The sequence below is a fragment of the Oreochromis niloticus genome, linkage group LG7, assembly GCF_001858045.2.
Source record: "Oreochromis niloticus isolate F11D_XX linkage group LG7, O_niloticus_UMD_NMBU, whole genome shotgun sequence".
Classification (NCBI taxonomy): domain Eukaryota; kingdom Metazoa; phylum Chordata; class Actinopteri; order Cichliformes; family Cichlidae; genus Oreochromis; species Oreochromis niloticus.
Genome location: NC_031972.2, coordinates 27,008,090 through 27,030,137, shown reverse-complemented (window position 1 = coordinate 27,030,137; position 22,048 = coordinate 27,008,090). Strand labels below are relative to the sequence as shown.

Sequence of the window (22,048 nt, the reverse complement as noted above, 5' to 3'; positions counted from 1 at the left end):
TATTTTCTATGTTTTTGGGACAATTCAGCAGTTTCTAAAATACTCTGGCAAGAACAATCATGTCATATTCACTTGAGTCACTTTATGATCATTCTAGCTTATACCTTATGGCTGTGACAGTGACACCTCTGAGTTTTGGATCCTTTTCATGTTTTCACCTATTAAAATAACCTTAACACACACTTAGGAATACCTTTTTGATCGTAATAAAATATTTCACTATACTGTAGTATACACATTTATTATCCAGACTTTTGGCATATGTTCAAATTGTTCCTACCCTTAAGGGTTTCATTAAACTATTCATCTTAAAAGAACTGTCTGAGCCTTTCAGAAGGAATGTTTGTTTCTTATGAATATAACAGCTGAATTTCGTTGCCAACTATTCATTACTTGAATTGAACTAAAAAAAATCAACTTAATTGCTTACCAAAAAGGCAATCCATCTGATGATTCCTGCTTTTTTTTATTACAGCAGCAATCATGTTAAAAAACAAACAAACAAACGAACAAACACTGGCACATCTAAGGGTGCCTCTCGGTGCCTTGCTTTGACATTTCAATCACACATTAAAATTGTGAATTATCAAAAGAAAAATTAAATTGGAGGACAAACCAACAACAGTAAAATTAATTGTTTGATGTGATGACAAGAGCGCTGTTCAAGTCAAGTCAAAATGTTGTTGATGGCAGTTTACTTAGACAGAACACCAGGTGGCTTGAATAATGGGTTTAAAACCTACATTCACTGTGTATTCAGTCACAACTTTAAACATCATCATATCTTTTCTCAGAAGGGCCCTTAAGTATGCTGACAACATTGTGGGATGACTCATCTGACGGTGTGTTGACTGTTCAGTATTTCCTTTGTACTTTCTTTGCAAAGCTTCATTTACTTAAGTGCATATTTGGGTAAGAGGTAATGTAGGATATATGCAAAGCAACCCAACAAGCTCCTCTGTGTCTCACCTGCTGGCTGACATTTGAATGGCTCGGTCACCTTCAAATGCCACTTGGCTTTCTGCTCAAGTTGAACAGAACATTTAAGCTGTGCTGTTAGTGATTTTAATTTAAGTTTTACACTCAGATGTCAGCACCTCTGTAACTGTTCCTGGTGAAATCAATTTAATTTGGATAAAATGAGAAAAAAATAAGGTCTCACCCACAAGCACCTCACACCTAGTTAGATTTTGGTAGCCTGAACAAAAATTGAAAGGTCATGCTGTATTTTGTACCTTAATTTATTCAATCATTAACTTGTCATCTTAACATGAGCATGCTATGATAAGTACTTGCGTCTCCCTGTTATAATTCATTATTGTATAATTATATTAGACCATCGCACATCTCCTCCACGACCTATTGGTCAAACAGCCAAGCACTTTCCGTAAGAGACTTCTGCTCTTCTCTGATAAAGAACACTAGGAAGTCATTCCTGCCAAAAGCTATTACTCATAAAATAATTCTCCACTGTGTTGGATGAGAATTCTTCTGACAGCATGGGGGTTTTTCCTCATAACAGAACATACTGTTCACCTGGAATTCCCATCTATTATAGTATGCATAACATGAGTTAGAATTCAGATTCAGATCTTATCTTTCTGGTATTTTTTTTCAAATGTGTGTATACATCTATCTATCTATCTATCGATCTATCTATCTATACATACCATATATAAACCATGTTCACAGTATAAAATTTCCATACTTCTTATATTTAGTATAAAGTTCTTTCTGCTTAATCTGTAGTGATAACCTATACACTGTTTTTACAGTGTATAGGTTGTCAGTGTATATCTAGTAAAAAAAATAGAGTTTTTCTTATCTTATTTTTTTATTAATTGATGTTACACCACCAGTATTTTATCTCCCCGAGTTAGGAAAAAATAACATATTCAACATATTTAAAAAATAAAATAAAATCACACAAAACACTCACCTTGATTTGAAATTGTGTCCAGGTAAAGCTAACATACTTGAGTAACATGATGAGGACATCTGAGGTTAACTATCCGTCCATCCATTTTTTTGCAGATCACAGGGATGCCAGGACCTCCATTCACCCAGCCATCATCGGGGTGACAATGAAGCTTTCTCAAGCCACATGAATGACAGTCTCTCAAGCATGTTGTGAGTTTTCCCTGGCCTCCTTCCACTTGGGTTTGCCCAAAACACTTAGAGGCATCCTAGTCAGATGCCAAGAACCCCCTTAACTGGTTCATTTAGATAAGTAGTCAGTGGTTATACTTGGAGTCCCTCGCAAAGGTTTATCCTCCTCAACCTTCAGGGAGAGCTCATTCTTGCTGCCTATCAGCTATCTCAATTTTTTGGTCGCTAAGCAGAGCTATGAAAGGAAGGCTATGAACAAAAGTTCGCCTGTAAATCAGCAACTTCACTTTCCCGCTCAGTTCTCACCTTACCACAACGAACCTGCACAGGTTCTGCACCAATCTGTCATTCTCCTGCTCCATTCATTTACTCTCTGTTTAACAAGAACACCTGATACTTAAACTTTGCAACTTGGAGAAGTAATTCGTCCCCACATCAGAGTCGGCACTCGAGCCTTTTCCAGATTAGAACTATAGCTTCAGATTTGGAGTTGCTAATTCTGATTCCAGCTGTTTACATCAGGCTGACAAATACCCCAGTTTAACCTTGTGGTCATCACTTGATGACTTGAACATGTTCGAAATATGAAGAAAAATCATAACCCACATTGCGCTTACATAAGTCATATAACAAAAATCTCATTTTCCTGTGTTTGCTAGATCCAGTGCAACCTAGTATTCATATGTAGGAAAAGTATTCACACGTGTAATGCTGTGGGAGTACAGCATTACACATGGCCAATAGAAAAGAAGGACGACAGGGAGCTGGAACACAAAAAAATGGCACAGTAAAGATAACGCACAACACAAATTATCTCAACCTAGCTGTCAGTGGAGTGTGTGCTGCCTTCTGTTTGAAAGCACCATAAAAGGGATCAAACATGGTGCACATAAAGAACAGAGAAAACACAGAGAGTCCCTTGAGGGAGGGTGCCTTGACACTGACAGAACACCTGCACCTGCAAGCACAAATGTCGGCTATAAATGATCTTAAAATTAATACTTTTTTAACTACACAAAAATTAACAAAGAAGCACAGTGGTGTGGTGGTTAGCACTCATTGCCTCACAGCTAGAACGTCCTGGGTTTGATTCCACCACCTGTCCGGGCCTTTCAGTGTGGAGTTCACAAGTTCTCCCGAAGTCTCACCTATGACAGCTGGGATCAGATCCAACCTTTTTAATCTGTTGTGAACATAACATAATCTGTTAATTTATGTTGAATTAATCTGGATAATTACAGATGATGACTATAAATTAGAGATGGCACGATACCACTTTTTTATGTCCGATACCGATACCGATATCATAAATTTGGATATCTGCCGATACCGATATTAATCCGATATAGTGTGTTTTTTAATCAATAAAACTGTTTTTTAAATATCTTGCTACGTTTTGTATAAGGTCATACTCAAGTTTAAATAAACAACAACACTAAAGCTATTCTGTTATACCTGTATGTAAAAAAATACACTGCACCCAAAATATTTCATAGTTCAGCAACACTGATCAATCTAATAAACTTAAACCTGCTCCATCCTCCCTATTCTGGTATTTTAAAGAGTACTTAGCAGAAATATTAAGCAACCTAACTAATAGGGTTGCAAACTCCCAGCAAAAAAAAAAAAGGGGGAACCACCCTCCACCTCATGATGCTTAATCGACGTAATCAACTTAAATTTGATGCAGTATGAAAAAAAAAATGCACAGAAATAAATTATTTTTCAAGAATAATTAAATGGATTCAACATCTTTCTTCTACAGAATTGCAAACTGCACAGATGGTATGTTCCCAAAGGAAAAAGTACTATAGCTTACTAGGGTATATTAGACTTAACAGTTACTATATACAGTAATGGACTTCTATACATTTTACATCAGATTAAAACTTTGGGTGTAAGATTCAGATAATTATTTATTAAAAGCTAGACATTTTAAATGAGAATAAGAAATAAAAGTATGTCTTTGTGCCCCCTTTTCCCTGTTCATGCCCTATCGGCCCCCCTGGCTAAACTTTGCTAGATCCGCCCCTGCACAGTTACCAGCCCTCAGCTACTAGAAAAAGATCCTGGTGTAGAAAGTAATATTAAATACATTCTAACAACAGCTTATCAAGGTTAAACGTGCTGCTGTTGTTCAGCCGCTGGTTTCCTCTTTCTGGTGTAAAGTGGGCCAAAAACAAAGAAGAGAGACGGACTCGCGACAGAAAAGCCGATCAGCTGATCATTAAGCAGTTTCATGAAGTAGCGGCAGGAGAGGGAGGGAGAGAGAGGCAGTCGCTCCATATATCGGTTGTTAAGCTTAAGGTAGATACGCTTTACAAACATTCAGAGATGAACTTACACACTTGCTTTACTTCTCTCTGGGATAACTTCCTCGGAGATGAAATGCTGGATTGCTAGCGAGGCTACAAATACACACAGCCGCTCTATCACGTGAGCGCACTGCTCCGACGTGCTACGGTTATGGGGCAAGTTACGCCGTGTCGCAAGTTTTGTGAGGTCCTTTTTTGATATTTAATGGATCGGATTACATTTTTTATTTCTCTCCGATATCCGATCCAGTAATTTACGTCAGTATCGGACCGATACCGATACCTAATATCGGATCGGTCCATCTCTACTATAAATTGCTTGAATAACTGTCCATGAGTCTCCAACAGTGCTTTGCAGAAATGTTTTCCTTCTCCTTCCCTGCAAATAACCTTCAGTTTTTAGATGATTTGAGATTTTGTTTTAATTATGTGCTGTTTCAATCTAACCTTTTTTTTTTTTCTTTTTTTTTTATGAGATTAAACTGCACACAAGGCTGGCAAAGAAAACATTTTAAAAATCAACAGTTGCAAAATCCTGTGATGAAATTGTAGAGTTTTGGAGAAGTCTTGCATCAAACAGTCTGCTGTGAACTGTGTTGTATTTTAGCTTGAATTTTGGGCAGTCAATCCTGTACAAACAGCCCATTGGTAAATGACTAACCTTTCTGTGGAATGATTTATTTACTGTTTGAAGAACTTTTTAAATCCCTTGCCATGATCACGGCATGATAACACCACACAGCTTCGACAGAAAAGAGAACATCAAAGGTCTAAATAAATAAATATGATATAAAACATCATGAAATACTTGCAGTGTCTGAAGTGCAATAGTAGTATGCAGGTTTTTCTTACATCATATTCACACGATGTGCCACACTCGCTTTTGCCTTATTAATATAAATAATTTCAAATTTAAGTCATTTAGTTGCCTCAAAGGAAGCTTTTACAGCTTATATGCAGCTTATCATCTAAAAGTGCCTCTCTGTTGTTTACCTCATCATCTGACTGTTTCCTGAGCATGGGGGGAAAAAAGAAAAGAAAACAAGTATTTATTCTAGATAAATCCATGTCTGACTGACTGGCTACATTTGGAGTCATTCACACAGATAGTTGATAGTTTAGACAGTTGATAGCTGAGAAAGCACAATAGCACAGCAGAAGTGAGACAGAACAATGCTATGATCGTTGAAATCTATTGATTGGGATTGAGTCTGTAATGTGTGTTTGCCACTGCACGTCTTTGTGTGTGTGTAATTCTGTGCTCACTTAGATTTGCATCTATTTTTAGTGGAAATTATTTTATGTAATGATGAGAAATTGGGGTAGAAAATTGACTTTGCTTCCCTTTGATTCAAAGGCAAAGGTGCGGTTGTTCTCCTGTGAATAGCATGCAAAATAAATCCTGGCAATGCAAAGTTTTGGCTGCTTAAAAAAACACATTAGGAAGATATGGTAAAATTTGGGAGTTCATATAATACACATATTCTGAGGCCTATAGGCATGAGTGTTTTGCATCTCTTTGGTGTTCTTTTTTAGTCTCTGAGATTTGGTTTTACATACTGATGCAAATAATACAGCAAAACACCACCATTATCCCTGGTACAGCTTATGTTGCACGCCTTCTCTGAAGTCTCTAATGCTAGTGGTGTGATTTCACTCATTCTCTGGTTTGGGTTCACAGGCTCAGACAGCTGTGTTAGTTTAACGGATGGGATATTGCTTACTGTCAAAGACAATCTGTATGGATAAACATTCTGTCATTATAAACACAAAATGCTAAACGTATTGTGTGCTGGAGTCATTAAAAAGCAGAAACTGCTCTTTTGCATATACAGTGCACTTGGACATAATGTACCGAGACTGCTGGTCAGGGACATACTGCAAAACCTTAACTGAGGTCCCAAGATATAAGTAAAATACTGTGTAGCATGCTGGTGATAGCATCGTGCACTAGGGCTGTTTGGCTGCCAGTGGTACTAGTAAATTGCATAAAGTTGTTTGAATAATGAAGTAGGAGGCGCACCTCCAAATTCTTAAACTTCACCTCCAGTTAGCAGCTAAATGGTTGAAATTTCAACACAGTTGGGTGTTTTAACAGGACAGTAATCCCAAACAAACATCAAAACATGTATTTGTAATGGATAAAGCAGGCTAACATTAAGTTTCTGGAATGGCCTTTTCAAAGTCCCAACCTCAACCCTTTGAAAAACTCGAAAGCCATGTAGAGGAGGTCACTCTTCTTGTGAATTCATATTATTCGTTGAGAATATCTGGCTGACGGGTTTCTTTAAATATGTGGCGATTTGGTTTGTTTTGTTAAATATGTAAGAACTTTATTATTAAAACAGCATGGTTTCATAATGATATTGTAATCTTTATCAAATATGCATGAGGTGCACCAGTGGCTTAGCCCACATCCATGTTTGAGCAATAATGATCAAGCATTTGTACAGCTAAAATGAAGAAACCTTGCTGCAAGTATCACACTCAAGATTAAACCTTCTAGAAATTAAATCCTGTCATCCCTTCACAGATCCTGTATGAGCACTATGAGCACTATGGATGGAGTGAAACCTGCATGTCTCTAGGCTATGATCCATCCCTCTGCCCGTATATCTTCTTGCCATAATCTACCAAACCTATCAAGCATTTTTTCTGACAGTTCTTTTCAGACGGACTCAACCTGTCTGTCTACTGACCTGACCTTCCCACTTGTCAAAGGAATTTCGGCTGTTAAGGATACAGAACAGTGGAAAACATTTTCTTGTAACATGTTCAGCTTTCCTGTCTACTTTCACATAATTCTTCATAAATATTATCTACATATCCCTTTAGTATCTAACCTGTTTATTCTGCAGCTTGTTCTGCTCTTGGTACACAAAGGTGTGAATAATCACAAAATCACAACTACAGTCAACCAATCAATAGTTTAATTTTCATTTGAAAAGCACTTGATAATAAATGCTGCAGAATGCTTGAACATATTACTGTGGTGGCTCATATCCCATCTAACTGGTACACCGCTCTGTCAAGACAAGCAATCCATCAACTTACACAGACAACATAATCTCAGGGGTTCACCATGGCTGATAGGCAACATCCCAGTTTTCCTCTCTATGTACTTAATTTGCACAGTAACTTGTATACTGTTCATTTGACTAAAACATGCCCTTTAACTCACACATAAAATACATCTCTGGGTGTGCCTTCTGGTTGTGCAGTATTTTCTGAATTATATAAGTCAATGCATTTAGCACATATAGGTTGGATTATTGTAATTTCGTAATATCAGGAGATCCAAGAAAACTGCAAAAAGAGTAATGAAAATACAATAAATAGAAGGGGAGGTCATATTTCTCATATATTAGCTTTTCTTTATTTGTTCCCTGCAAAATTGAGAACAAAATTTCAAACCCTACTGCTAACATAAACCCCTAATGACCAAGCTCCATCATATCTGAAAGACCTTATAATACCATATTATCCCAGTGGGCCACTTCACTCTCATGGGGCAGGCTTACTGGTGGCTTGTGGAGTTGACAAAAATGACACGAAAAGCAGAGTCTTTAGCGTTTAGCTGTGAAAACAGCCCCTTGTCTTTTGGAGAAAGAGAGACTTTTAAGATCAGACTGAGGAACTTTCTACTATGATAATAGTTAGGTTTATATCAGGTGATACTGAGTTATACTGCTAGAGGCAGAGACCTTTGAAGTGTGTGTGTGTATGTTTACACATCTTTGTAAGGACCAAAAATTGGAATTCGGTTTTAGTTTCAGGGTTACAATTAGGTTATGGTTAGGTTTAGACTGAAGGTTTAGGGTTTGGCATTTATTTTTGATGGTTAGGGTTAGGGTAAGCGGCTAGGGAAAGCATTATGTCAATTTGATGTCCTGACTAAGATATGAAAACATGTGTGTGTGTCTGTGTGTGTTTCTTTGTGGTGTATCTACCTGTATCTTCCTGCAAGTGTCTCTGGCTACAAAGCTGCACATTTTGCTGGCTGCTGAACATTTATTGTCCTCATCTTTTCACCCTGCTCTCCCCTGATCTCAGCTGATTAAGGCAAGAGGACTGCCTTCCCTGAACCTGGTTTTGTTAGAGTTTGTTTCTTTCAGATGTATGGTCAAAGCTAAAGGGTTCCTCACAATAAAATTGCAAGTGCTGTAGAAGAAGAAAAAGAACACACTGTGCAAAGATGAGATAGGCTTGACATCATTTCTGAGACAGGCATAACCCAAATGTTCTCTTACCATAATTACTGCCTTAGAAGTGCCAATGTCACTCCTGGCTATTTATTAGCATGAAGTGTTCTTTCTAAATGGACAGTGGCATCTTTGCAGTTAGCATGAAGCTAACATCAGTGTGAGATTAGTGTGACAGGGATGATGACTTTTAGTCTGTGTCAGTAATAGCATTCCTTTGCCTGCCAGTGTCCTCTACCAGGAAAATGAAAACATGCACATGAGCTAGTGTAATAAGCATCTCACTGAGATGAATGAGAGGTATTGATTAGGTATTGCTGATGTTTGCAGAAGCAATTACCTAACGCAGTATGGATCACAATGTGGCGTTTGAGATGAGACTGCAGATCTAAAACGGCAGCTTTACCATGACGGAAGGACACCTAAAGGACAGAAAATGGTACAGTCATTTCTTTCTGTAGTGACACTCTTTCCTCCCTTCTTTTCTATCCCTGTTAATGCTGATACCATAAAACATTTAAATCGCATAGAAAAGCAGCTCTATCTTGATGTTAAAAATGTGGTACAAACCAAAAGGGAGAAACAAGAAATTACTGGTTAATTGCATATTGCTCAAATTCTCACGACCAGTGAGAAAAAGAGAAGAATTTTACCTACTGACAACTATCAGCTGTAGGAAATATTTATTCATAAGTTATTTTCTCCTTTGGTTTTTATTGTCTAAGCTGCTCATATTACCTCCAACCAGGATACAGCTATGACTGAAGGCATATTTTATATCTATTCATGCCATTTACATGTCAGAAATGTTGAAAAAACTAAGCTGATTTAAATGTGGTCAACCTCCTCTTTAAGGTCATCATCTTGTTCACTTCCAGACCACTTTCAATGCAGCTCCTACTTTTAGATCACGTCCTGGAAATCCTGTTTTTGCACAGAGAGGAAAAATCACCATTTTTCTGGGTGTCAAGCAGAGTCGTTTTCAGCAGTTGTCAGTTAAAGAATCCAGTCTCCAAACCCACCATCAGGTGAGGAGTGAGAACAGAAGCATGTTAATAATTTTTTTTTAAACATTCACAGAATTGTGCACTTTGAATTAGTCCCCCCGGGGTGAGACTGTCAACATGGACTTCATCTGTAACATCCTAAAGTGTCTGACTGTGTCCTAAATGACTGGAACTGTGATTCATGTCAGAGTGCCATCATGCATGACTAAAAACACATACACTAACACAGTCTAAACTTACCACCTGCCTCATTCACCAGATTTGCCTTCCTATGACTTCATCTATTCCCCAAAAATAATCATCAGATTGAACGGTTGCTGTTTTGACACACTGGAGGAGATTCAGCACACATCACAGAGGCACAAGTACAAAGGCACATAATGGGACTTGTCCAGAATCATCTACAGAAGAGAAAATGACTCAGTGGTGCACAAGAACAGGATCAAGCATAAGCCAATACAAACCAGGGTACGTGTCATTTTTTTCTTTTTTTAGCTGGCCATTCCCAGAAAGCTTTGATTACACCTCATATAATATACTTGCACTGATGAGCCTTACTTTTTAAAATTCTTAAGCGGAAAAAAACATCTCATATCACATGTTACACATTAGATAAAACAAAGGATGCAAAACCGTTCTCTGTGAAGAAATTCAAATTGTTTATACCTTCTTTGGAAAAGTCTTTAAAGTGCCTGATGCACTCAGTCTCGTGTGTCCAAAGGCCTGTGTAAGAAAAAGCAAAGAGCTTTAAGCCTTCAGCTGTCCTGAAGTGAGGCCTTCACCTCTAGCCAAGTACCAGGGGTGGATGGACTGTCTCCATCTGAGACCCTGCAACATTTACCCATTCAGAGCTGTCACACCTCGCCCAAAGGAGAATTTATACTGAAAGACTAACAAGGAATATTTTGGCCATTTTTTAAAATTTTATAAGGCATGTGGATGTACCAGAAAGTCAAACTGAATAGTTGACTGCTATAAATCATGCAGAGCCCCCCCCCCCCCCCCCCCCCTTTGTTCTGTGGAGGATTTTTCTAAAAGTTATACTATAAATTATATTATAAATATTATTAAATACTAAATATTATTCTGCTGCAGGTCTGACACTTTTTTAACATTAACTCAAAATTTCTCCTTAGTGACATTTTTTGTTTTAAAAGCTAGAAATGAATCTCATTGACGTAGTAGCTCATCGAACTTAAGGTCCATCACATTTCAGAGGTTTGACATACAAAATTATAGTGATAAACTTTATTGTGATTGTTTTCCTGGCAAATAGTTATATTCATGCGATATTAATCATGTTTCACTAAAATGTGATCAATACTCAATGGAATAAGCTCAGCCATCGTTTGGCTGGATGAGCTCAAATTTTCATCCACTTCTGCTTAATGTTAGTAAATTCAATATTAATTTTATCATTTTTCTCTAGATCTCATAAATTTAATTCAAGCCACTTATGGTTTGGAACAAAGATGCTGACCGAGGCAGGAGTAGCAACCGGCACCTGTCAGAGATGCCCAACTGAATTTTATTGTATGAATGTGAAGTAAACTGGAGCACAAAATATCATTCACATGAACATGTTGAACCACATAATTCAAAATATCTGTTGTAATACAAGAAAAAAATGCATAACAAATATGTTGCATCACATATTGTGGTGTAATGGTGAATCTGACACCCAATTTTCTTTTCTGCAAACACAAACACAAGTTTAATCATTTTACAATTAATTTACAATCTCAGCACAAACAATACAAATTGATAGGCTGTGGTTTTGGTTGTTTTGCACATATACTTTGAATTTGTTGCACTAAATTAACAGCTGACTCTCAGGGTGCTGTTTGTCCCCAGCTTCCCCCTGAAGCAAGCGCAGGAAATGGAATGGGGCACAGTAAAATGCCCTGCCTTGAGATGATTCTACTTTAAGAGAAAACCTTTTGACTCGGCTTCAACATCCCTGCAGTGCAGATGGAAGCAATGAAAATCAGTCACCAGGCTCTTTTTTCTTCTCACCCCAGTTCACCAATTTGCCTCTGCACCAGTCAGAAAAATTTTAAGTGCTCCTTATCATCGTCAAATCAAAAAGCTTTAAACCACCGTCTACTAATCTAATATCCCTCAAACTTTTTCCTACTGCAACCTTAGTTCTGAAAAAGTTGAGTCTTATGCAAAATGTAAATCAGAGCAGAATTCATTTAAACTGTATGTATTTAAATGTGTGCGTAAACGATCTAAAAATAGGAGAACTGGGAAAAGATAAAAGATAAAGGCAAAACAAAATTTGAGGGACAGAATCAAAACAAAGACAGGGCAGAGAAAATAACACAACAGTCCTCCCCAACCCTTTGTCAATAGGGCACCATGCGGTCCTTGGGGTAGCCAACAGAAAACAGAAGTATTGTTCTCCTCTGCCGAATCTCGGTTTTGAAATCTGGGGCAATGGTCCAAAGGGGAACTGACAGAGACTGTCTGTCTCTGAGATAAAATGGAGCTTCAAAGCAAAGGCCAGTTGCAGTTTAACATTGATTGGAAAGCATCAAAAATGTTTTCTCAAAAAACTAAAGCTGCCCACTCACTAACCTCTGCTTTCAGTGCATTTCTTCTACTGTTGGTGGTTCAATATTGTTTCTTATACATTTTCTTGTTGTCTATCTTGCTATGTGTGTTTCTGTTCATTGTATGAGGCTGTCATTATTCTGTAAGCATTATACATGACTTTTGCACAAAGGGGGTCAGGCAGAACCCAGAAGTATACAGCTGTCTTCAAATCAACCACACTACCAAAAGTGTAGCATGTAAGGTAATTACAACAGTTTACAAAATATTTTGTAATACCGAAATGGATGTAAATTATATTTAATATAAACAAACAACCTTAAACTCACATTTCAAATATAAAGCACTTATGGTACACTTAAACATAATCAGTTATAAATCCTTGTGAGGATGTGCACATATTAATTTACAAACACAAACCATTATCAATAGGACTCTGACACCTGGAAGAGATAATGTTTGAATGAAACATGCACAGAGACAAACTGTACTCAGCTCGTGTGGGTGATGACATGAATGAGGTACTGATATATTCACGTTCCTCAACACCTCTAAACACCCCACGCCAGAGTCCTCTGCTGGTGTATCATATTAACATGAGACATAAAAAGAAAGTACGATGGTACGCTCTAAATGCTACAACTGACAACAACATTCTAAACATGTCAAATACAGGACAACATGACAATGGCCAAAAATAACAGTATGGAAAGATGTTTGATCTTTTTCCCCTGCTAGATGTGATTCAGCATTGAAGACACATTATTTGCTCCTTCACATTATCTCTGTATTGTGACAATACACAAAGAAATATAAAGTCCAGAGATGACTCACTCCATCATCCGATTATTTTACAATACTCACCTCAAAATTAGTCTTTTTTAATAAAAAGTAGTTTATTTACCAGGTATAGTTGCATATATACATGCAAAGAAGTTAGAAAAACAAGATATGAATGAAATAAAAATGAAAAAATGTGGAAAATGATGAGGTGGCATTAAAAAGCTTTGGTATTATGCAGTATCAAGACTTTATAAAACCCATCGGAAACTGTGTCATTGAGTTTGAGTTCCTGTGAGTGAAAGAAGGGAAAAAATGCAATTCATTTGAGGTGCTGCTGTTTGAATACCTAACGCGAGTTGCTTTAAAATGTATAACAGTGAAGTATAATATGGCTTTAAGTAGAGTTATTTTTCATATGTGAATGCTTGACCTTGGCAGGGAAGTGCTTCAAAATGTAAGACATGCTGTGAAGAACTGATTAATTACATGATTATTTATTTGTTCTTTTTATTCTGCGCATGGTGGTCAGTAGTGAAGGGTTAAAGATGCAAAAACTGAATAAAAAGTTAATATCAAGATCATAAGTATTTGAAAAATTGCAAAAATTTTGTTGTTAGGCTCCGTCCATCAGTATATTGAATTTTAAATGAAATGTTGAATACAACATTAAAGTGCCAAGTCTCAACTTTAATTTATTTTTACATCAATACTGAAAGAACAGACTTGGCTGCTAAATACTGAGTGTTCATACAACTGAAGTGAAGCTCTCAGAAACCATCGCAGGTGTATGAGAGACTAACAAAAACAACAAAAAAACCAGTTACATTTTTAAATAGGCACACAGAAAAGAGCTAGAAAAAAACTAATCTTGTGGATTGATGGAAAATCAAGCATTTATTGCTTGGAGGTGTACCATCTGCCAGTAAAACTGGCACACTATCTACAGATACCACAAGTGCTTCCAAACTCACTGGCATTTTATCATTCAGCAGGACAATGACCCAAGTGGCAACCACTGTTGACGATTAGAATCTGTCACCTTAGTCTCAGTGCAACATGCATTCCCACAGTCTGAACACCAACCATGCAGGACAGAGGCAGAGAGATCCCACAATAAAGAATGGCCTAAAGGCCTGTGCAGTTGAGGTCTAAAAGAACATCAAAAGGGAAATTGCAAAGACCTGAGCATTGTTGTTCTAAGGTGTGTCCTTACAGTGTGAAGCCCACGCTTTTTTTTTCTTTATGTTAAATGTCAGGGCAACATCAAAGCAGGGATGTCAAACTCATTTTACATTGTGGGCCACATACAACCCAGTTTGATCTGAAGTGTGAATGATATTTAACTAAATAATGAATCCTTAAGATGTTTTAATATAAGAAAAAGAATTGCAATTTCAACAGTATGTATCAGTTTTTCGATATAATAAATGTATAAAATTACAGAAAAAGGTACCTGTCCTGTATTTATACAGTAAAGCATAAAGTTTTCAGTTAATTTACATTTGGTTTACTGTGGACCCACTGTAAAGAAATAAAATAAAAAAATTCTACAATAGATACATTTACTCTTTTACTAGTCTACTTTGGTGTAGTGTGAATGGCAATGGGGGAGGTCTTTATGAATAGAAAAGCTGTAAAACTTATGAAAATACAGTTAAACGTTCAAAATATGTGCAGTTCTTCAGCTCTTCTTCTAATATTCTTCCAAATATTGTTAATATTATATTAATATTACAAATATTATTTCCAAACTGAAGTCTTTGCAGCAGAGATCATAGTCCCCAGGACTTATGTTTGGTACCCCTGGCCTATATAGACCAGGGGACTTTATTACAAATATGGTGAAAGTGAGTAAAATAATAAACACCAGTCCCTACATCAACGGTGGAGAGCTGAATCTTGGATGCCTGCTTTCTAAACAATGTTTCAGATAAAATGCCATATCTGAGACTAACCAAGGAAGAAAATAACATATACATATTTTTTAAACTTAATGAAACAATAAAGATGAGCAAAAGAAAACAGACAGAAACATATTTAAAAAATGTGGTTTGGAAAGATGAATCTAAATTTGATGTTTGCGTATATTTGAGAACAACCCCCCCGAAAAACTGGATACCTGTGGAAAAATAGTCTGAATATTTACAGTCTGGGTTTATGTACCATACATGCATGTCTACATATCATGAATAATTTAGCAAACACCAGAAGTTTAGCTTTGTAACTCCAAATGCTTTGTTTGACTGTGTTCGTACGTGCATGTGTGTGCAACAAGACAATAAGACAGACAAAAATTAATTCCTATGAACAATGGGAGTATTTGATATACACAAGAAGTCAGTTTAAAGGTTATGGCAAGTTTTGAGCTGCGACAGCAGACTGATGAGGGGATTAAATAATTAAAAAGAGGCACTTGCTCATCCTGTCTCAACTGAATCCCGGCTTCTGTACCCAGGTAAAGCAGCTATTTGTGTGTTAAACTCAAAGGCAAATTATTATTTTATGCCCCCTTACAGACAATGCTGAAAACACTTCACTTGAACACAGATTTTGATGTATCAGTAACGAAGTCCAGTTTTCCCCCAAAAAATAAATAAACTATGTCAGACATCCTTGTAACAGAGTATTCTAACACCTTAAAAATTACTTTTTTGTATTTTTTTCCCTTCAGTAACTTTAAGACATCTGAACATAAGATAGACATTAAGGCAGGGTGCTAAAGCAGACAATAATGTGATTTAGGAACTGCTGTGATGCCAGCAGCTACTGAAAATGGCAATAATAGGCACCCTGGGATGAGAATGCATTGAAACCTAAATGGTTTTGATTGTAAGCTATTCCGTTCTTTAAATGTCATTTCTTTACTTTGTAAAAGTGAGAATGCAGATGTCATTGTTCTTGTAAATCAATGAACATGTATAAATGAAAGGATTTTGCCTATGTGCATCGAGGCTGGTGCAAGCTGTGTGTGTGTCCTTAGACAAAAAACAGGTTGCTGTCAGGTTTTGTGTCCAATAAAATCTCACAAATCTTCCCATGTGAGGTGTAATCAGTGTCTGTTTGTGTGTGAGAGAGAAATAAACCATAGGTGAATTTGGCTGGCAGGTGAAGGGGTCAGTGAAGTTTTCAGCACTGCTTTGGCTGATTGTCATAGGAAGGCAGATGGACAGGTTGGCAGAGCGATAGACAGGCCGACGGTTGCGCAGTGATGCTGACAGAGAAAGAAGACAGACAGGTGGGCAGAACAGCAGGACAGGTGAAGGAAATGGTCACAAAAGCAGACAAGCAAAGCGGACAGAGGAACATGGATGAATATTCAACCAGGCAGGGGGTCAGACGGATATTCAGACAGGGACAAAAGAGAGGGCAGGCTTTAAGGTGTACCAACTAGACGAGAGGAGAGGCATATGAAATCAGATGTGTTTGCAAGCAGAAAGACAGAAAGGTGGCTGGCAGGTACAAATAAAAAGACAGAAATCGGATGTAAGATAAAGAAATCCAAAGTGGAACAAAAGAGCGAAGTCAAAACAGTGTATTGGAAGCAATTTTACCTTTTCACGTGTTTTAGGTTACATTTTGGTCTGGTGTCAGGTAACTTTAATATAAATGATAGTATAATAATAAAAGTCATGATCAATATGACTAATTGAGTGCAACATATATTGTAATGTAACACTTTCATTTTTGATCTTCAGTAGGCAGTAGTAAAGTAAGTAATTTTTCTTATATAGCGCTTTTCAAAACAGTAATCTATTACAAAGTGCTTTACAAACATGTTAAAAATACAGTTGAAGGAAAATATCTTAATCACACAAAAACAGCATAATACAGAAAAGCATTATAATAAAGCATGATCTTGAGGAAAGCTACTATTCCATTTCAAAATGTGAATCCACACCCTGTGGCTGTTGCATTACTGAAGCAAATTTCCTCCTATAACAATGATCTAAAGTACAGCTCGAAACTATGCAAGACTTATTTAGCCAAGAATTTGTCATCTGGTTTCCTGTGTACAGTGGCACAGAAATCAGACCTCAGGGTATTTAAGTTGTTGTGGGAACAGTTTGATTAAAGGGTATATAAGTGCCCATTAAAACAATTAACACTGTGGGAGGGTCTTCAGGAAGCATGCATCCACATTATCTCATCAAATTGACAGCTACGGTGTAAATGTATAAAAGGCAGTGGATACCGCAAATGGACCATTCTTGGATGAAAGCAAAGTTTGGGCTACAAAATGGTTATTTTAAATAAAAGTTGTCATTTCTATCCTGTCTGTGACTTGACCACATTTCCTATTATCTTTCTAACAGATTGGATTAATAAAAGTATGAGATTTTAAAAAATAGAATTAAAAGTAATAGTTCACTGTGAAAGTGTGGGCCTCTGGAGACTAATAAAGAAAAGTGTGTTGTTGTTTGCATATGACCAAGCCAACCCTGACCACACAATAGTCTTTTGATGTGTGGCAGTTGTTTAATATTTTGGAAATATTCCTTCCAAACAGAATGATCATACTGTCTCTAAAAATGAGGGATTTCCTCGAGTCAGGTGAGGATACCAGGCTACAATATGAAAGTGCTGAAAACATATTTTCAGTATTTATATAAAAGTGGGAATTTCCACCACTAAGCCAAATTTAAATGGCATGTGGAGGTAATCTTCAATATTTATGTGATTGAACTATTTTTTCATCAAGACCTGGAATAAGAATGAAAACTGTGAAGCCCTTTTGAAAAGAGCTATGCAGCATATGGTGGCCTGGTATCCCACTTCAACACACAGTGCAAGCACAGTGCAAGACAGGCTTAATTCTCACCTTGAATATGTCTCTTGATGTAATTTTCTTTCTGTTTTCCCTCCATCTGTTTTTTCATCTTCTTCAATAGCCTTGATTCTTTAAAGAGGCAGCAGCTGAAGCACCATCTTATATCACCTCACATTCTATTTTCATTTACCTGTTCTCCTCCTCTCTCACTCCTCTGCTCTTCTTCCCCACTTACCATTCTCCTCTCCTTACTTTTCATCTCTTATCCACGATTCCCTCCTAAGCTTTTTTCCCCCCTCACCATAACCTCTGCTTCTCTCTCCTCCTACCTACCATTAGTCACCACCTCCCGCTCCTCTCCTGTCAAAATTTCTCTTCCCCGACTCTCCCTGTTTCAGTTCTTTCCTGTAAGGTCAGCCCATATTGGATCGATCAGGGTCATCTATCTTCCACTATCTCAGTGGGCGTGCCTCCTATTTCAAAAGTGATCATTAGCCAATCATTAATCTAGATCAGACCATCAGACCATTAACCAATCGTTAATCTGGATCCTGTTTAAACTCGGCCTGCTGATTGGGTCCCCGGTGACCTCTGACATGTGAGTTACCAAAGAAACACATCCGTTAAACAATGTATGATCGGGTGTCCTCATACATAAAACAGGTAGCTGTCTGGTTTTGTGTCCAGTAAAATCTCACAAATCTTCCCACGTGACACATAATCAATGAGCTCTATGTCTTTTTTTTCTTTCTTTTTTTTTTTTGACATGTCGGGATTATGAATAAATGACACAAGTACCATGCCCATGACCATTTCCGCATTTCTTTCGCACTGACACTGTGAAAAGTGAGGGGTGGCTGGGTTGTAAAGTAAACATGGGGTTAAATCTCCTTGGAATGTGCGCAGAAAGACCACGCTCTGGTGCCAGTGGTCTCACCAGCACAGAGGCTGACTCGAGCCAAGCAGCGCGTGCGCTCTGGAAAGCTTCTACTTGGGTGTTTTTTGTTTTTCTGGGTGTTTTTTTAAGAAGGGGGAAACGTTTAAAAAAAAAAAACAGCTGCCTTGGCCCCTGCCTTGTGGATGATAATGGGATGATTTTCCTTTGAGGCCATTAAGCTATCAGACTTTTCCAGAGGTGGATTTCACTGCTTTGGAATGTGTTTGATGCGCATTAACCTTTTTCGACCTAGGCAGGGCTTGCCAACACACTCTACTGCATTTTCTTTTCTGCCTGTGGAATATGTGGAAATGTTGCCGTTTGTTTCCACGACATGTTTAGTAATCCGAGGCTTGAATGATGAAAATCTTTTGAGATGAAAAACAGCACTTTTGGGGATCATTTTTTGCTTGTGCGCGGCTCGTGCCTAATCTCGCGCCTCAGCAGCCTGTTGTCTGTGTCCGAGAGAAAACGCACAACTTTACCACGAGCTGGAACCGGTCCTGTTGCGGGGGCTACAGCTGGTCTGTGCGGCACACCAGGGCCACAGGCAGGGGGCCAAGACGCAGACCAACGGAGCGGTCCCGGTGTTCAGCCGCTGTGTGGTTGGACCGGGCATCCGGTGGAGCTGTGGAGCGGGGATGATGAAGTCGGTGGGGATGGTGATGATGAGTGGCCCGGCAGCGCGACCAGGCACCAGGGTCTTGCCACTAATATGTTTAGTGTTGTGCGCTCTCATCTTTCTCCCTATTTGCGCTCACTCGCACCCGCAACCGTGCCAAGTGCTCAAACGAATCGGCCACACGGTTCGGATAGGGGCTCTGCACGTTCAGCCTCGCTTGCTCTCTGCTAGGGCTGTCAGCGGCTCTGAGGACTGGGGCAACGAAAGAGAGTTGACAGAAGAGCAGCAGTTGGAGTTGGAAAGACCGTTTAAAACAAGTGCCAGTGCGCCTGGGTATGGAAGCCTTAGGACTAGAGCGTCCGTTAACAGTCAGCGGGGCGCAAACAGGAGTAAAAGCCAGGCACGCCAACGGGAGGAGAACACCTCGACGGAAAATCGCGTGTTCGCACCCCGAGACTCGGTTCTGCTCGCCGTCGAGGCTCTGAACCGGGCTGGGTTGCTACCCTACAATTTATCCTTGGAGATCGTCATGGCTGTTGGATCCACACTCGGAGAACTGCCCGCGTTCTCCTTTTCCTCTACGGGCAACCCCGAAAACGAGGACCCGCTGTCCTTCGTGGAGAGTGTATGTCACACTGTGGTTGTGCAGGGGGTTTCTGCCATGATCGCCTTTCCACGGAACAGGGACGAGTTCGTCAAGTTGGAATTCGTCTCACTCGCGCTTCAGGTACCTGTAGTCAGCGTTGTGCAGAGGGAGTTCTCGCGCCACAGTAAGGTAAAAAGTTATTTCCTTGCTAAATTTGAACTGTTAACTGTTGATTGCTTCACTTCGGCATACAACTGCAATGGGCTGTGTCTGCACTGGTGTGACGTGTTATAGTAATACAACGCAAGAAACTTTACATCGCAGTCTGACAACCTCTTTAAAGTGCGTGTACACCATGCACCGAATGCATGTAATTTATTTAACTAATTTAAATACGTGTGGATACAGACTACAGTGCACCGCGAGCCATCAGTGGCCATCATTTAAGCTAGGGACAGGAGCTAGAAACGCCTCCTTCAGTGGCTGATTGTTGATGTCCTTTCAATAAGAGCACAGATCTTCCTGTTCTTGTTCAGCGTTTACCCAGTCAATCAACCTTAAATGGCACAATTTAAGGTGAAGAAATGGCACAAGCTGGCTTTCATAACTCTGAAACTCTGAAAAAAAGTTACATTAAACAGTCAGAGACAAAAGGTGCATGGGGAAAAGCCCCTCTGTCCATGGTGCTGAAATCTACTGAATTTAGAGGGTGTTTCAGCAGAAAACAGAACAGTGCTTCTCTTTTGCAGAATAAAATGTTTAAAAGTGTTTTGATTGACAGTGTGCAGTCAACAACAGTGTGCACCTAGCAGCACATGCCCTGCGGTATAGATACATAAACAAATACTTTGTTGATATTCTGAATCTACATAAACAGACGTTCAGCACTGTGGTGAAGGAGGTTACGGCAGTATAGTGCAGTCAAAACTCTTAGTCATAAGTCAGTGTGGTGCTATATTTTGACATCTCATTTGCTGGACAACGGAGATGAAGGCAGACAACACTCTTTAGTTAAATCACTGTGTTGGCATGTACTTTTATGACCTAACACCTTTCCTTTTAACAAAGAAGTAAAAGGTTGGCCCTTTAGCCACCCAACTACTAATATTTAGCAGGCCCATATCTAATAATGAAATTAGTGTCAGAAAACTGTAGCATACAAGAAAAACTCATTCATGCAGAACCGTTTTAAGCTGCATAACACTTCTCTCATTGGACCAGTTCAAGAGGTGAATCCACATAATAAACCATGGAGGAGATTTTGAGTGTATTTTGGTGGTTTTACAATGAGGCTAAAACTTTCCTTCACTTTTTTTTTTTTTAACATGATACCACTGGAAATACCTTGAGTGCAGTTCCTTGTGTATACCATATGGAGTCCAGACTTGGCAGGAAACCATTACATCACTATATATACTAAAGTTTGCAGTGATGTTCTGATTTTTTTTCCATATACCAATATACACTCCTTATTATTATTATAAATAACAAGGCACTTTAATCCTTCAGTACAAGTAAACATTTCTTTTGGCACAAACATAGATTATTTTGTAATTGTATCTCTTTATTTACTCAGACTTACATATATATATATATATATATAAACACGATATAGATTCTTGTCAGGGCTTTTGGAAAATAAAACAATACCCTGAAACCAGTATAAAATGATATGGGGTTTTTTTCTGATTTATGTCAATTTTTAACAGTTAAGGCAAAAGCAGCAGCAGTTCTTAATTTAGAGATGGTTGAAAAATCATCTCTTGCACAACACACCAGTGCGAAGCTTGCTGGTGGAGTTTGCAGCTAATATGAGAGCAAAGGGGAAACTAGTTAGTAATGTAAACACTATATTCATTAGCGTGGAGGGGCATCAGTAATAATTCTGTGGAGAAAACACCTGTTGTGAGTTTGCCCCCATATTTATTTGTGCTATCGAGCACAAGAAGGAATAGGCACACGCACATTCCCAAAAATGATTTGGTGTAATACACTGTAAACCTCTTTAATTGGGTGATGCTACAAAGAAGAGATATTGCACATCGGTGAGTGAAAGCCAACAATCTGCGTGTGTTTCTGTATTCTTAATATTCTACACACAAACATCCAAAGGAGGGCCAAAGAATGTGTTTTTTTCATGCACACATCCAAACCCATTAG

The 22,048-nt window shown here is 38.4% G+C and overlaps 1 protein-coding gene across 2 annotated transcripts in view; it reads left to right on the top strand.

Moving 5' to 3' along the window:
* Nucleotides 1-17,481: 17,481 nt before the first annotated feature.
* grin3a (glutamate receptor, ionotropic, N-methyl-D-aspartate 3A) overlaps nucleotides 17,482-22,048 on the top strand; it is a 52,563-nt gene continuing 47,996 nt past the window's right edge. For both annotated transcript variants that reach the window (XM_005451419.4, XM_013270786.3), the window contains exon 1: nucleotides 17,482-20,077. In XM_005451419.4, the coding sequence (XP_005451476.1) occupies nucleotides 19,322-20,077 (756 nt within the window). In that variant the 5' untranslated portion in view covers nucleotides 17,482-19,321. The remainder of the gene's footprint in view (nucleotides 20,078-22,048) is intronic.